The 15557-nt window shown below is 41.2% G+C and overlaps 1 protein-coding gene across 4 annotated transcripts; it reads left to right on the top strand.

The window, feature by feature from the left end:
* The first annotated feature begins 1850 nt into the window (after positions 1-1850).
* On the top strand, positions 1851-12669 carry LOC109880401 (zinc finger protein 345). 4 transcript variants are annotated; one of them, XM_031821552.1, is made up of 8 exons: positions 1855-1974; positions 2438-2470; positions 2852-3017; positions 8537-8959; positions 9107-9511; positions 9665-10087; positions 10240-11115; positions 11580-12669. In XM_031821552.1, the coding sequence occupies exons 1-8, from the start codon at positions 1951-1953 to the stop codon at positions 11630-11632; spliced, it is 2403 nt and encodes an 800-aa protein (XP_031677412.1). In that variant the 5' UTR covers positions 1855-1950; the 3' UTR covers positions 11633-12669. The 4 variants fall into 4 exon arrangements, with proteins under 4 accessions (XP_020328199.2, XP_031677414.1, XP_031677412.1 ...); XM_020472610.2 differs by lacking the exon at positions 2438-2470 and having other exon boundaries at positions 1851-1974; XM_031821554.1 differs by lacking the exon at positions 9107-9511 and having other exon boundaries at positions 1853-1974.
* The last annotated feature ends 2888 nt before the right edge of the window (positions 12670-15557 follow it).

The following is a 15557-nucleotide window of genomic DNA, read 5'->3' as shown; positions in this document are numbered from 1 at the left end:
CTGTATATAGCCTCCACATTGACTCTGTACCGGTATCCCCTGTAAATAGCCTCCACATTGACTCTGTACCGGTATCCCCTGTATATAGCCTCCACATTGACTCTGTACCGGTACCCCCTGTATATAGCCTCCACATTGACTCTGTACCGGTACCCCCTGTATATAGCCTCCACATTGACTCTGTACCGGTACCCCCTGTATATAGCCTCCACATTGACTCTGTACCGGTATCCCCTGTATATAGCCTCCACATTGACTCTGTACCGGTATCCCCTGTAAATAGCCTCGTTATTGTTATGTCATTTTCTTTCTTTTTGAATAATTTTTTCAACTTTAGTTTATTTTGTAAATATTTTTCTTGAACTACATTGTTAGGTTAGGGGCTTGTAAGTAAGCATTTCACGGTAAGGTCAACTACACCTGTTGTATTCGGGAGGATGTGACAAATATAGTGCAGCATTTGGTAGATGCTGTAGTGGCCAATCGATTCAAACATGACACGACCAAGAACTTTGAATTCAATGATAGACTTTTAATACACCCATATTACAAGCCGGAGAGCCCCGCAGGACCCACCACCTCCAGAGCTCTCGCTCTCCTTTTTATCTCCTTGCATACATTATCAGTTCATCCCCCAATGCAAATACCCTTACATTCCAATCTGTTCGTCCTGCTTGTTCAGCCCAGTAACGCCCACATCTGCTTTCGGCCAGATTACAAGACCCTTCCTGTTCCTGCACTTAGCTAAATACATTATTTTGTTTGTGTAATATCTAGGATCAGTAGACTGTGTCTCCTCAGTTTCTAGCGTGTCCAGCTATACTAAAAATACTATACATTCCTCTATTTTACAGCCCTATGCTTTGGCTCTGTAATTAACTCTGTGTCCCTTTTGTATGTGTCTCTAGTTTTTAGTGTGTTCAGCTGCCCTGGTCGCCTTCACTTCATATGGTTGTCTAAGATCAAACAGACTTGTGTCCCCTGTGATGTGATTGATGCCTGCAATCCATCAGTTGGTCATTTGACTGACCCCGTCCTTAGACAACCTCATTGATCCTTGTATGCCCAGCTGGTCTTAAGCGTCTATGTGTCTGCATTTTTAGTGTCCCCTATGGCCTTTAACTGCTTCCTGCCCTATACAATAGAAAATGCATTTTACCAGAACAGGGAATGAACCCATAAGTGTACCTTTTCTCTTTTGTTATCAAATCATGTATATAATTCTCCCACAATGCCAGGTAGAGAGAGGCTAGAGAGGCTCAGAGATGATAGAATGAGTCATGATGTATAGTATGCAGAGGCTGTTAAGACAGATTTGTGGAACTACAGTGAAGACTTATAGAACAACTGTACCTAAGGTTGGTTGTGTTTCTGCTGGTTTGGAAGCCTGTTCAGAAATCTTGCTCTCTTAAATGTCTGGTGTCAAAGGACACTTCGAATAATGAATAAAGTTGACTTCGTAGCTTTTATTGGTAAGACTATCAATACGACTCGGGCTGTGGAAAGAAGAAATGCCAGATTGAAGGTTACTGTGGAGACGGCAAAAGAGATATTGGGGGGTAACAGATGTTACATTTGAAATGGTTCTTAACCTGCTGAACAATACTAAGGGGGGGGGGGGGGGGTTCAGCATGATATAGATACAGTTTAATGGGGTAGGAGGGTTGGGGAGTGTTTTTGGGGGGAGGGGAGGGGGGTGGTAGAAGTTAGTATTTGGTTATGTTTTTTTCATGGTTGTGCAGAATTGGTCAGATCATGATTGATCGTACATTCCAGCACAGTAGGTGGCGACATGCAAATAAACGTTTGTTTGCGGACCGCCATGATACCATAGAAAAAGATGAACTGGTGGTGGCGGTACCGCAGAATGAGTCGGCAGCAGAGCCTCGTATGGACCGGAAGTTAGGCCGGAAGGAGGAAAACACTAATGTAGCTAGCTGGTAGCTAACCATGCATATATTATTTAGTGTACAGGTAAATATTGTCAATAATTCCTCAGGTTTCTATCAAACTGTAACGATAGTAACAAGCTAGTGTCCCGTAGAGCCTTCTGCTGTTTTGCCGTAATGCGGATTGACAGAAGAATCTAACCCGGAAGCTGGCCTGGAAGAAAGAAGATGCTTATGTTGATAGCTAGCTAGCTTAGTTTAGTAGTGTCTGAAATGTGTCTGATATCATTTGATGTCGTTTAAATTAGACTTGGATTTTGCCCAACTCGGACTATATACGTGGAGCTAGCGATATTTTCAACGACCATTTCATATAGTTTTGCTATCTGGTCTAGGAAAGTAAATTATCTAGCTACCGTTGGCCTAGCTAGTTAGCTATCTGAGTTGTATGGAAAGTAATCCGCTAGATAATGTGACCTCGTGGTGAACTGTCGGGGATTTGAGAAGAATCTGCTTTAGTTTAATTCAGTGACCCAACTCTTTCATAGGAAACTATTTCTGAAGAATTCACGATGAATGAGGTGAGAATGACTATAACTAATGCTAAACCAGTCGGGATGGCTATGCCTAAAGTATTAGCTAGTTAGATCATTCATTTAGCTAAGTATTAAAGCTTCAATTAGTAGTTGAAACGATCACAAAGGGTCTTGCCTCCCCTCTTAGAAGCCAATAAAAAGCTGAGAGGTGGCCTGAAGAAAAGTAACCACTCTCAGATTCATAAACAGAGCTATTGATGCAAGGACTGACCATCCATGATATGACAATAATAGTTGTAACTATGTTTTGGGGTTAAATAGTGTTTGTTTACATTTACTTTGTTTACAAACATCGGAGTAAAACAAGTTTATATTTTGGGTTCTGATGGGTATATATAACTAATTCAATCTTATTCTTTGTTTTAGGATTCTGCTGACCCATCCAACCCCCCTCTCTCCTGCTCCACTGAACCCAACCCTCCGGAGTCACTGGTTCCTGACTCTAACCATAGAGACATCGACACCTGCAGTGAAATACCCAGATTTAACATTGTAGTCAAAGAGGAGGAAGACTGGGACGTGGATGATACTGGTAAATAAACATGCTTCATTAATTACATCTCAGAGATTATACAGTTCCATTTTATATATAGCAGGTTAATTGGTAACACTTTATTTGGATAATCCACCTGTAGATTCTCTAAAGACATCAGTAGCATGTCAACTAATACATTTACATTGTAGTCATTTAGCAGACTCTCTGATCCAGAGCGACTTACAGTTAGTGAGTCATTTAGCAGACTCTCTGATCCAGAGCGACTTACAGTTAGTGAGTCATTTAACAGACTCTCTGATCCAGAGCGACTTACAGTTAGTGAGTCATTTAACAGACTCTCTGATCCAGAGCGACTTACAGTTAGTGAGTCATTTAGCAGACTCTCTGATCCAGAGCGACTTAGTTAGTGAGTCATTTAGCAGACTCTCTGATCCAGAGCGACTTACAGTTAGTGAGTCATTTAGCAGACTCTCTGATCCAGAGCGACTTACAGTTAGTGAGTCATTTAGCAGACTCTCTGATCCAGAGCGACTTACAGTTAGTGAGTCATTTAGCAGACTCTCTGATCCAGAGCGACTTACAGTTAGTGAGTCATTTAGCAGACTCTCTGATCCAGAGCGACTTACAGTTAGTGAGTCATTTAGCAGACTCTCTGATCCAGAGCGACTTACAGTTAGTGAGCGCATATATTTTCAAACCTTGTTGTTGTACGGGTCCTCCGTGGGAATTGAACCCACAACCCTGGCATTAGAAGTGCCATGACCTACCAGCTGAGCAAACTATCTACTAGTCCTAACTACATGGCCCCACATGTCCCTCTAGGGGTACCCTCCCCCACTGCTCAACTGACACAATGGCGCACAGAACGCAAAAATATTCTTAGAAATATTTAACCTCCACACATTAACAAGTCCAATAGCTCAAATGAAAGATAAACACCTTGTTCATCTAGCCACCAAGTCAGATTTCTAAAATGTTTTACGGCGAAAACATAGCACATATTTATGTCAAACCACCATGGAATACACACCGAAGACACAGCTAATTTCCATAGCCAAATTGAACAAAATATGCAATCACCAAACGCAGGATTAAAAGAAAATAATTTCACTAACCTTTTGAAATCTTCATCAGATGACAGTAATATTACATGTTACACAGTACATTTATGTTTTTTTCAATAATATGCCATAAATATCCATAAATCTCTGTTTACAATGACGCCATGTTAAAAAAATGCTACTCAAATGTCCGGAGAAATGACGATGGCTTCTGCACACGCCGTCAGCTAACATGGAATACACAACATAAACTTTGACTAAATATGCATGTTCTACATATATATAGAAAGATACACTTCTTCTAAATGCAATCGCTGTGTTACATTTATTTTTAACTTTACAGATTTCGTTCACTGGGCTATAATGTGAGTCGGCGCTCAGGAATTAGCATTTTGGCTCCTCTATCTCGGAGTCCACAGAAACCCAAATTTAACACATAAATGTTCCCTTACCTTTGCTGTTCTTCCATCAGAAGACCTGGAAGGGTTTATACTTACCAAAAACAGCTTTAGTTTTGAAGTCTGTGTCTTTCGGTTATCAAACACGACATATTTCGGTTGAAATGCAGCCAAAAAGTAAAGTTAGTTCGCACCAAAACGTTGAAATTACATATTATATGTCGACTAAACTTGTCAAACTTGGTTCAGAACACAGCGTTAGCATGTTATATAGCTTCACAGCAATTCTCAGGACAAAGAGAAACACACGCATCGTTTAATCAATCTTGGAAGAAAGACACCACAGCAGCAGAATGCGCATGAGAGTAACCTGTTTTCTCGCGCGACCGAAAGGTTTTGGCCCGTCATTACTCTCGTGAGCGCTCGATTCACACAATGAGAAGCCCCATTGAAAGCGGACACCGCGGTGAAGGCATAGGAACTGTTCCCAGGACTGTAGGTGCTTGGGAAGGGTGGGGGCGATGACGTCAAAGTTGGGCCAACTTTTTGGATGACAAGAGAGAGTTTGGGAGAATGAGTGCCCTGAGAGTTCTGCTTTACTTACAGACATAATTTAAACGGTTTTAGAAGCTTTAGAGTGTTTTCTATTCAATAATAATTTTTAATTGCATATATTAGCAATTTTTGACAGATTTTTTTTCTGTTTACCATGGGCACGCATTTCTCCAACGGGGGCAGTATTCTGCCATAGCCTTAACAGGCGACTTACAGTTAGTGAGTCATTTAACAGACTCTCTGATCCAGAGCGACTTACAGTTAGTGAGTCATTTAGCAGACTCTCTGATCCAGAGCGACTTACAGTTAGTGAGTCATTTAGCAGACTCTCTGATCCAGAGCGACTTACAGTTAGTGAGCGCATATATTTTCAAACCTTGTTGTTGTTGTACGGGTCCTCCGTGGGAATTGAACCCACAACCCTGGCGTTAGAAGTGCCATGACCTACCAGCTGAGCAAACTATCTACTAGTCCTAACCTTACCCTTATTCTAAACATAACCCTAACCGTACCCTTATTCTAAACATAACCCTAACCGTACCCTTATTCTAAACATAACCCTAACCTTACCCTTATTCTAAACATAACCCTGACCATACCCTTATTCTAAACATAACCCCAACCTTACCCTTATTCTAAACATAACCCTAACCTTACCCTTATTCTAAACATAACCCTAACCTTACCCTTATTCTAAACATAACCCTAACCGTACCCTTATTCTAAACATAACCTTAACCGTACCCTTATTCTAAACATAACCTTAACCGTACCCTTATTCTAAACATAACCTTAACCGTACCCTTATTCTAAACATAACCTTAACCGTACCCTTATTCTAAACATAACCTTAACCGTACCCTTATTCTAAACATAACCTTAACCGTACCCTTATTCTAAACATAACCTTAACCGTACCCTTATTCTAAACATAACCTTAACCGTACCCTTATTCTAAACATAACCTTAACCGTACCCTTATTCTAAACATAACCTTAACCGTACCCTTATTCTAAACATAACCTTAACCGTACCCTTATTCTAAACATAACCTTAACCGTACCCTTATTCTAAACATAACCCTAACCGTACCCTTATTCTAAACATAACCTTAACCGTACCCTTATTCTAAACATAACCTTAACCGTACCCTTATTCTAAACATAACCCTAACCGTACCCTTATTCTAAACATAACCCTAACCGTACCCTTATTCTAAACATAACCCTAACCGTACCCTTATTCTAAACATAACTGTAACCGTGGGAGGCAGTTGCTAAGCAACGGATAGTCCATCTGTAGCTGCTGTACAGATGGACACACTATTCGTTTAGATAGTCCATCTACAGATAGTGTGACCATCTGTTTAATTCAATAAAAGGTTCATTGTTTATGGAATAAAAACACAGGACAGTGACCGATAATAGCTGTAAAATAGTCACACGTTTTGTTTACCCCTTGAATCATTCCATGTCATTTCAGGTAGCCATGACAACCACCATCACAATGATTCTGATGAAATTGCATCTGTAGTTGGTAACAGATAAGATTCGCTTTCCTGCAACATTATTATTTTGTTGAAATTACATTTAATCTCTGAGAAATGAATCTCATTGATTGAATCCAAATGGGCCCTTTTGATTTGTAGGATTGACATAATAGTCAATAAATACCCACATCGGATCTGGATTAAACTTAGTCCTTCCATTGAGTAAGATACTTTTGTCCACGTAGTGTATGTGGACATGCGTCACATTGGTAATAGAATGACCCGTACTGAAGAGCTCAACTGCCTCGATCAACTGTAAGTGCTGTTATTGTGAAGTGCAAACATCTAGGAGCAACAACGGCTCAGCCGCAAAGTGGTAGGCCACACAAGCTCACACAAAACACTCACTACCGAGTTCCAAAACTGCCTCTGGAAGTAACTTCAGCACAATAACGGTTTGTCGGGAGCTTCATGAAATGAGTTTCCATGAGCCTAAGATCACAATGTCAAGCGTCGGTTGGAGTGGTGTAAGGCTCGCTGCCATTGGACTCTGGAGCAGTGCCAACGCGTTTTCTGGATTGATGAATCACGCCCGAATGCATAGTGCCAACTGTAAAGTTTGGTGGAGGAGGAATAACAGTCTGGGGCTGTTTTTCATGGTTCGGGCTAGGCTCCTTTAGTTCCAGCGAAGGGAAATCTTAGAGCTACAGCATACAATAACATTCTAGACGATTCTGTGCTTCTAACTTTGTGGCAGTTTGGTGAAGGCCCTTTCCAGTTTCAGCATGACATTTCCTCCGTTCGCTGTTCCTCACCCCCAAGAGCCAATTCCTCCTTTGGCCGCCTATCCTTCCAGTTCCCTGCTGCCATTGACTGGAACGAATTGCAGAAATCACTGGAGCTGGAGACTCATATACTCACTAACTTTAAGCATCAGCTGTCAGAGCATCTTACAGATCATTGCACCTGTACATAGCCCATCTGTAAATAGCCCATCCAACTACCTCATCCCCATACATATATTTTTTTGCTCCTTTGCACCCCAGTATCTCTACTTGCAAATTCATCTTCTGCATCTTCTTCACTCCAGTGTTTTAATTGCTCAATTGTTTGTTTATTCCATGTGTAACTCTGTGTTGTTGTTTGTGTCACACTGCTTTGCTTTATTTTTGCCAGGTCGCAGTTGTAAATGAGAACTTGTTCTCAACTGGCCACCTGGTTAAAGAATGGTGAAATAAAATAATAACAAATAATAATAATTTAAAAAGTGAGGTAGGCCATAGAGGCAAAATAATTACAACTTAGCATTAATACTGGAGTGATGTGCAGATGATGTGCAATTATGTTTATATACTGTTTTACCGAGTTCATATGTATATACCTATTTAACTGCTGCTGTACACACCTTTTCTATTCATATACTGACCTTACTGTCTATACACACCATTATATATATATATATATATGGGGCGGCAGGGTAGCCTAGTGGTTAGAGAGTTGTACTAGTAACCGGAAGGTTGCAAGTTCAAACCCCCGCGCTGACAAGGTACAAATCTATCGTTCTGACCCTGAACAGGCAGTTAACCCACTGTTCCTAGGCCGTCATTGAAAATAAGAATTTGTTCTTAACTGACTTGCCTAGTTAAATAAAGGTCAAATAAAAAAAATATTAATATATTCCAGACTGTTCTGATACATACATACAAATCCCACCAAACTGTATTGTTTGGTAACACTGCACTGTTGGAGCTAGAAACATCACCTGCTATAACAACGGCAGAATACTGTGTTCACGACCAATAACATTTAATTAGATTTTAAGTGGAACAGCCTTGATTTGGAGGTTTAAAATATCCCTGTGGTGGTTAGCTTAGGGCTAACTGTGCCAGGTTATCTCATGGGAAAAGCTAACATGTAGCATTTTTCGAGAAAAGTATGGACCCTATAAATTTACAATATTTATTTATTTTCTGTTTCCTCAGGAACAAACATTTTGACTTAGTCAGGGTGTTGACTAATTTGAGTTAATCCATATTTATGTCTTGACCACAGAAGAGAGACCTGACCACTGCTCTGAGAGTGAAGGGAGTCCCTCTACAACAGGACTACCTGAACAACACCAGGGGAATCACACAGCTAAGAAAATTCACTTTTGTTCAGTGTGTGGAAAAAACTGTCAGAAGTTATCAAAACTACAAATACACATGAGAACTCACACAGGAGAAAAACCTTACTCCTGCTCTGTCTGCGGGAAACAATTCAGTGAGAAAGGAAACCTGAAAAAACACCAGACCTTGCACACAGGAGAGAAGCTGTACAGTTGCTCCGTGTGCGGTGAGAGTTTCTCTTCATCGTCAATTCTTACCAATCACCAGAGAACACACACAGGAGAGAGTCAAGTGTCTGTAGAAGAGTGTGGTTTTACACCACCACTGGATATCATAGTGAAAGAGGAGGACGAGGATCCTGCTTTTGGTAAGTTTAAGGTACTTATTCTGTAAGGGCTTGAATTGCAAAACATTTGTTTTTATCAAACTTTGTAATACTTTGTTATTCGAAGGGAAAAATATATAGTTAGTTCCACATTTTCGCATAGTTTATCCATCCCATCTTATCCCACAGCAGAGAGACATGACCACTGCTCTGACAGCGAAGGGAGTCCCTCTACATCAGGACTACCTGAACAACACCAGGGGAATCACACAGCTAAGAAGATTCACTTTTGTTCAGTGTGTGGAAAAAACTGTCACAAGTTATCAAAACTACAAATACACATGAGAACTCACACGGGAGAAAAACCTTACTCCTGCTCTGTCTGCGGGAAGCAATTCAGTGACAAAGGAAACCTGAAAAAACACCAGACAGTGCACACAGGAGAGAAGCTGTACAGTTGCGCCGTGTGCGGGGAGAGTTTCTCTTCATCGTCAATTCTTACCAATCACCAGAGAACACACACAGGAGAGAGTCATGGTTTTACACCAGCACTGGTTATCATAGTGAAAGAGGAGGAAGAGGATCCTGCTTTTGGTAAGTTAAAGGGACTTATTCTGTAAGGGCATGAATTGCCAAACTTTTTTTTATTTTTAAACCAATCATTGCGTTACTTTCAGTTGTTCAAAGGGGAAAAAAATATATAGTTCCACATTACACATGGTTTATCCATCCCATCTTAACCCACAGCAGAGAGACCTGACCACTGCTCTGAGACTGAAGGAAGTCCCTCTACATCAGGATTACCTGAACAACACCAGGGGAATCACACAGTTAAGAAGATTCACTGCTGTACAGTGTGTGGAAAAAACTGTCAGAAGTTATCAAAACTACAAATACACATGAGAACTCACACGGGAGAAAAACCTTACTCCTGCTCTGTCTGCGGGAAGCAATTCAGTGACAAAGGAAACCTGAAAAAACACCAGACGGTGCACACAGGAGAGAAGCTGTACAGTTGCTCCGTGTGTGGGGAGAGTTTCTCTTCATCGTCAAATCTTACCAAACACCAGAGAACACACACAGGAGAGAGTCAAGTGTCTGTAGAAGAGTGTGGTTTTACACCACCACTGGATATCAAAGTGAAAGAGGAGGACGAGGATCCTGCTTTTGGTAAGTTTAAGGGACTCATTCTGTAAGGGCTTGAATTGCAAAAATGTTTTATTAATAATTATTTATATTACTTTCAGTTATTCAACGGGAAAAAAACTATGGTGACAATTCCACATTTTCACATAGTTTATCCATCCCATCTTATCCCACAGCAGAGAGACATAACCACTGCACTGACAGGGAAGTGAGTCACTCTACATCAGGAGAACCTAAAAAAAAACAGGAGAATCACACAGCAAAGAGCTCTCACTGCTGTTCAGTGTGCGGAAGAGATTGCCAAAAGCTATCATCACTGCTAATACATATGAGAATACACACAGGAGAAAAGCCATACCCTTGCTCTGTGTGTGGAAAGCAGTTCCGTGTAAAAAGACATCTTCAAGACCACCAGAAAGTGCACACTGGAGAGAAACCTTACGTCTGCTCCAAATGTGACAAGAGGTTTGGTTTCGCCTCAGCCTTGAAAAGGCACCAGTGGTTACACGCGGAAGAGAAACCTTACTCCTGCTCTGTGTGTGGGAAGGGTTTTGGCCGTCCAGATCAGTTAAAGGACCACTCTCTGCAACACGCAGGGAAACCCCACCACTGTTCTGTGTGTGGGAAGGGTTTCAGCCGTCCAGATCAGCTAAAGGACCACTCTCTGCAACACGCAGGGAAACCTCACTACTGTTCTGTGTGTGGGAAGTGTTTCAGTGAGAAGGGGTATCTTGAAGACCACCAGTCAGTGCACACTGGAGAGAAACGACACCCTTGCCCTGTCTGCAATAAGAGTTTTGTAAGATTAGCAGGCCTTAAAGTCCACCACAGATATCATACAGGAGAGAAACCTTACAGCTGCACTAAATGCGGCCAGAGCTTCATTAGTTCTCAAAAACTTCAGAGACACCAGAAAACTCATGTTGGTTTACCACCTGTTGAGTTTCAAAACCCTGTTACAATTGAAGGAGAGCGGGAGGGAGAAGATGAGGAAGTTGGTGGTCTGATTAATTCAGATGGAGAAGAGGTTGGTTGGGATCTTCATCGTCTCGGTAAGTGGAAGCATGAACATCACTCTTTGATTTAAAAATCCAATGCAGCCATTTTTTGTGAAATCATTTCTGGGTAAAAATGAAGTACCTTGCTGTGATTGTTTTCAATTAAAATGGTCAACGACAAACAAGCAACATCTCAAGCAAGAATTTTGCTAGGACTGTCTGGGAGTTGTCTGAGTAGGGAGGAGGAAAACTGAAAATGAGCTGTTATTAGCAGAGAGGTTTGGAACTCTCTTTCTTATTGGTCTGTTAACTACATTACCGCCTGGTGATGTCACCAGACAGGCCAAAATTCCATCCCACCAAAACAGATTGAAATTTCAAAATTCAAACAGCACTTACGCTAAAAGGGTATTATCATAATTTAAAATAAACAGTATTTTGTGTGTAAATGTGTATAAAAGACAGGACATCACATCACTGCACTGAACCTTCTAACCTATGTTGTCTCATTCACACAGACGAGAGTTCGGAGGGGAGAACCTCTACATCAGGAGAACCTAAAGAAACCTAGGGGAATCTCAAAGCTCAGAGATACAGTTGCTCTGTGTGTGGGACAGACTGGCAACGGTTATTTGATCTGAAAAAGACAAAATGACAGTGCACACAGGAGAGATAATCGTACAGCTGTCCTGTATGTGGGAAAAGTTTTAGACGAGCAGACCTCATGAAACAACACCTCTGGACACACAAATGAGACACATGGGGAGAAACCTTACCCATGTTCTGTCTTTTAAGCAAGATCATCAGACCTTTAAAATGCACAATAGAGTTCATACAGGAGAGAAACCTTACAGCTGTGCTGAATGTGGCCAGAGCTTTTTGCCATAGTTTGTACATCTGCATTGTTATATTGCTTATATAGGTCTATCTCATTAGTAGCTTATTAATCATTTTAGGTAATGTAAGAATGATGCATTTAATTGTTTTTCTTTACTTTTTTGTGTTTGAATTATCTCTTGTGATTTTCTCCATGATGGTGGTGAGATAGACACCAAACAACACATTATATTATAGTATCCCTTCCTCGTAACCATGTTTGCCAGTGACAGTCTCTTCCCATTCAAATATTTTTGTTCATCAAAAAGTTCAGTTTAATAGACCCTTGTAATTCCAGCTCGTATTGCGAGGGGTTGTTTTCCCAATGCTTTTTCAGTGCGTCTGTCTGTCTATAAAAGTGAATCCTCGTGATTGTATCGTCCTGTTCTCTTTTCGTAACCCAGAGTGAAGATGATTCAGTCTGTTCTCTTTTCATAACCCAGAGTGAAGATGATTCATTCTGTTCTCTTTTCGTAACCCAGAGTGAAGATGATTCATTCTGTTCTCTTTTCATAACCCACAGTGAAGATGATTCATTCTGTTCTGTTTTCGTAACCCATAGTGCAGATGATTCATTCTGTTCTCTTTTCATAACCAGAGTGAAGATGATTCATTCTGTTCTGTTTTCGTAACCCATAGTGCAGATGATTCATTCTGTTCTCTTTTCATAACCCAGAGTGAAGATGATTCATTCCTTTTTAGCCTAATAAAATACTTCAAATAGTAGGCTAACCGCTGAGTCTGGGTTTCTGTCTTTCTCTGTGAGGCCTAAACATCATCTGAATTTCTGTCGCTGTCCCATTTTCGGAATTGCTGAACGAATAGGCCTCATCGCAGCTCATTTTCTTGTAGTTACCTATACTTAAGAGCTAAGTGTTAATTATAAAAGAACAATAATTTGTGAATGTAATAATGTGTGTGTGTGTGTTTTGGCTTAAAGTTAAAACTCATGTCGACATTCATTATTTTTATTGAAGGAGAATGCGGTTCTTATCCTTATTGAAGCTCGTCGGCCATCAGCTCCACTCTTTGTGACAGATTCATGTGTAGACCCTAAAAGTTTGTGTGGCAACCGTTTGTCACCGTTTATAGTTCATATTTAATGTTTGGTTTACAGTTATAGTGTCGTGGCTTTGCTGGCATTCATCTAAACAATGGTGTTTCCCCTTAACGAGGTTGACATGCTGAAATCACCATCATTATCATTGAGACCTGTAGCTACACGTTGCATGTTGTCCATGATGAACATGTTTATATATCCAATCATTATCATTGAGACCTGTAGCTACACGTGGCATGTTGTCCATGATGAACATGTTTATATATCCAATCATTATCATTGAGACCTGTAGCTACACGTTGCATGTTGTCCATGATGAACATGTTTATATATCCAATGGATCTTTCAAATCTCCACGGTAACAGAGAGCGGGAGGTCCCATTTGACAGAGAAGCCTTGAGCGAAAGAATGGAGTCTTTCTCATGAATGTCCAAACCCCATTAATATCTCAACCAATCATGGCTGCTTCTTCTTCGATGAGGTTTGACGGCGGTTGGCATCCAGTAAATGCTGCATTACCGCCACCTACTGGACTGGAGTATAACTCCCTTATACTGCGCTTGGAAAAAATACACAAATACCCTATCCCATCTAACACTCAGTAAAATAAAAAAGGAAACATCCCCCTATTGAGCCCTGAATTCTGATTGGCTCAAAGCCATGGTATATCAGACCGTATACCACAGGTATGACAAACCATTTAGTTTTACTGCTCTAATTACGTTGGTAACCAGTTCATAATCGCAATAAGGCACCTCAGGGGTTTGTGATATATGGCCAATATACCACGGCTAAGGTCTGCGTCGAGGCACTCCACGTTGCGTCGTGCTTAAGAACAGCCCTTAGCCGTGGTTTATTGGCCATATACCACACCTCCTCGGGCCTAATTGCTTAATTTCACAAAATAATGTGCATCCCGCCGCCTACTGTGCGGGATGGAAACAGGATTCCCCCCAGAACAACTGAATCAAACAGCAGATAAGATCGGGCCCAAGGGATCCTGGGAGGGCGGGCCGTGTCAAACAGCAGATAAGATCAAGCCCAAGGGATCCTGGGAGGGCGGGCCGTGTTCCGGCAAGTCTTTCGTTGTAAAATCCTTAAAAGTCCCTGAAACTTTTCTGCCGCAGCCACAATAATGTCCAGTTTCTTAGAGATTTGAGCCGTACAGTTTATAACTGGAAATGAACACCACAATAATGTCCAGTTTCTTAGAGATTTGAGCCGTACAGTTTATAACTGTGGAAATGAATGCCACAAAATCAACTTCTTTGAGACTTGAGCCATACAGTTTATAACTGTGGCAATGAACGCCACAAAATCCACCTTTTTAACAGACCGGGTATCTTTTGACTGGTAGTAAACATTTACTACAGGCTGTGGTGAGTCCACCACCACACCTTCACAAGCATCACTTGTTTAATCAATTATTTTAATTTGCCTCAGCATAGGAGATTCGATTGGCCGCTCTATATTTTGACACCTTAATCTCCTTCACCCTTACAGGACACTCCAGGAACTCAGGATCGTGATTCCCCACCACAATTACCACACTGTCGTCCTTCTACACACCGTTCTTCATTATACTCCGTCAGTCTGCACACACCTGAACCGTGATCCTTTACAGCTCTTCCTCTGCAGTGGTTTGGGAATGAAAGCTCTTACAGTGAATCTGACATAACCAAGCTTCACATTATACTCTCAGTCTGCACACACTTGAACTAGCATGATATAGATACAGTTTAATGGGGTAGGAGGGTTGGGGAGTGTTTTTGGTTGTTGATCTGCTGAACAATACTAAGGAGTGTTTCAGTATGATATACAGTGCCTTCGGAAAGCATTCAGACCCCTTGACCTTTTCCACATTTTGTTAAGTTACAGTCTTATCTAAAATGGATTGTCACGAGTCCGACCGAGGGTGGCTCCCCTTCCCGTTCGGGTGGCGCTCGGCGGTCGTCGTCGCCGGCCACTGATTTTCATTCCGGCCCCTCCTTGTATGTTTATTGTTAGCACATGTTAGTTAATAATTAGTTGGGCTGTTTCTTTGTGCGGGATGAATTATTGTAACCTTCGTGTATAAAGTAGACGAACGTGTTTGTTCCTGGTCGTGTATTCTGCTGTACTGTTTTCGTCCCCCGTGTTTGGGGCATTTGTCTTTGAGCACCCAGTGTTTCGCGAGTGCATTAAATAGCACAGTATTGAACTCTCTGTTTCCTGCGTATGACTCCACACCCACGACACCCAGAGCGTTACATGGATTAAATAAAATAAAATCCTCATCAATCTACACACAACACCCCATAATGACGAAGCAAAAACATGTTTTTAGACATTTTTGCAAATAAAAATAAAAGAGAAATATCTTATTTATACAAGTATTCAGACTCCTTGCTAAGAGACTCGCAATTGAGCTCAGATGCATCCTGTTTCCATTGCTCATCCTTGAGATGGTTATACAACTTGATTGGAGTCCACCTGTTGTAAAGTCAATTGATTGGACATGATTTGGAAAGGCACACTCCTGTCTATATAAGGTCCCACAGTTGACAGTGCATGTCAGAGC

The sequence above is a fragment of the Oncorhynchus kisutch genome, unplaced genomic scaffold (genome assembly GCF_002021735.2).
Source record: "Oncorhynchus kisutch isolate 150728-3 unplaced genomic scaffold, Okis_V2 scaffold3992, whole genome shotgun sequence".
Lineage (NCBI taxonomy): Eukaryota > Metazoa > Chordata > Actinopteri > Salmoniformes > Salmonidae > Oncorhynchus > Oncorhynchus kisutch.
This window is presented reverse-complemented; position numbering and strand designations above follow the sequence as displayed.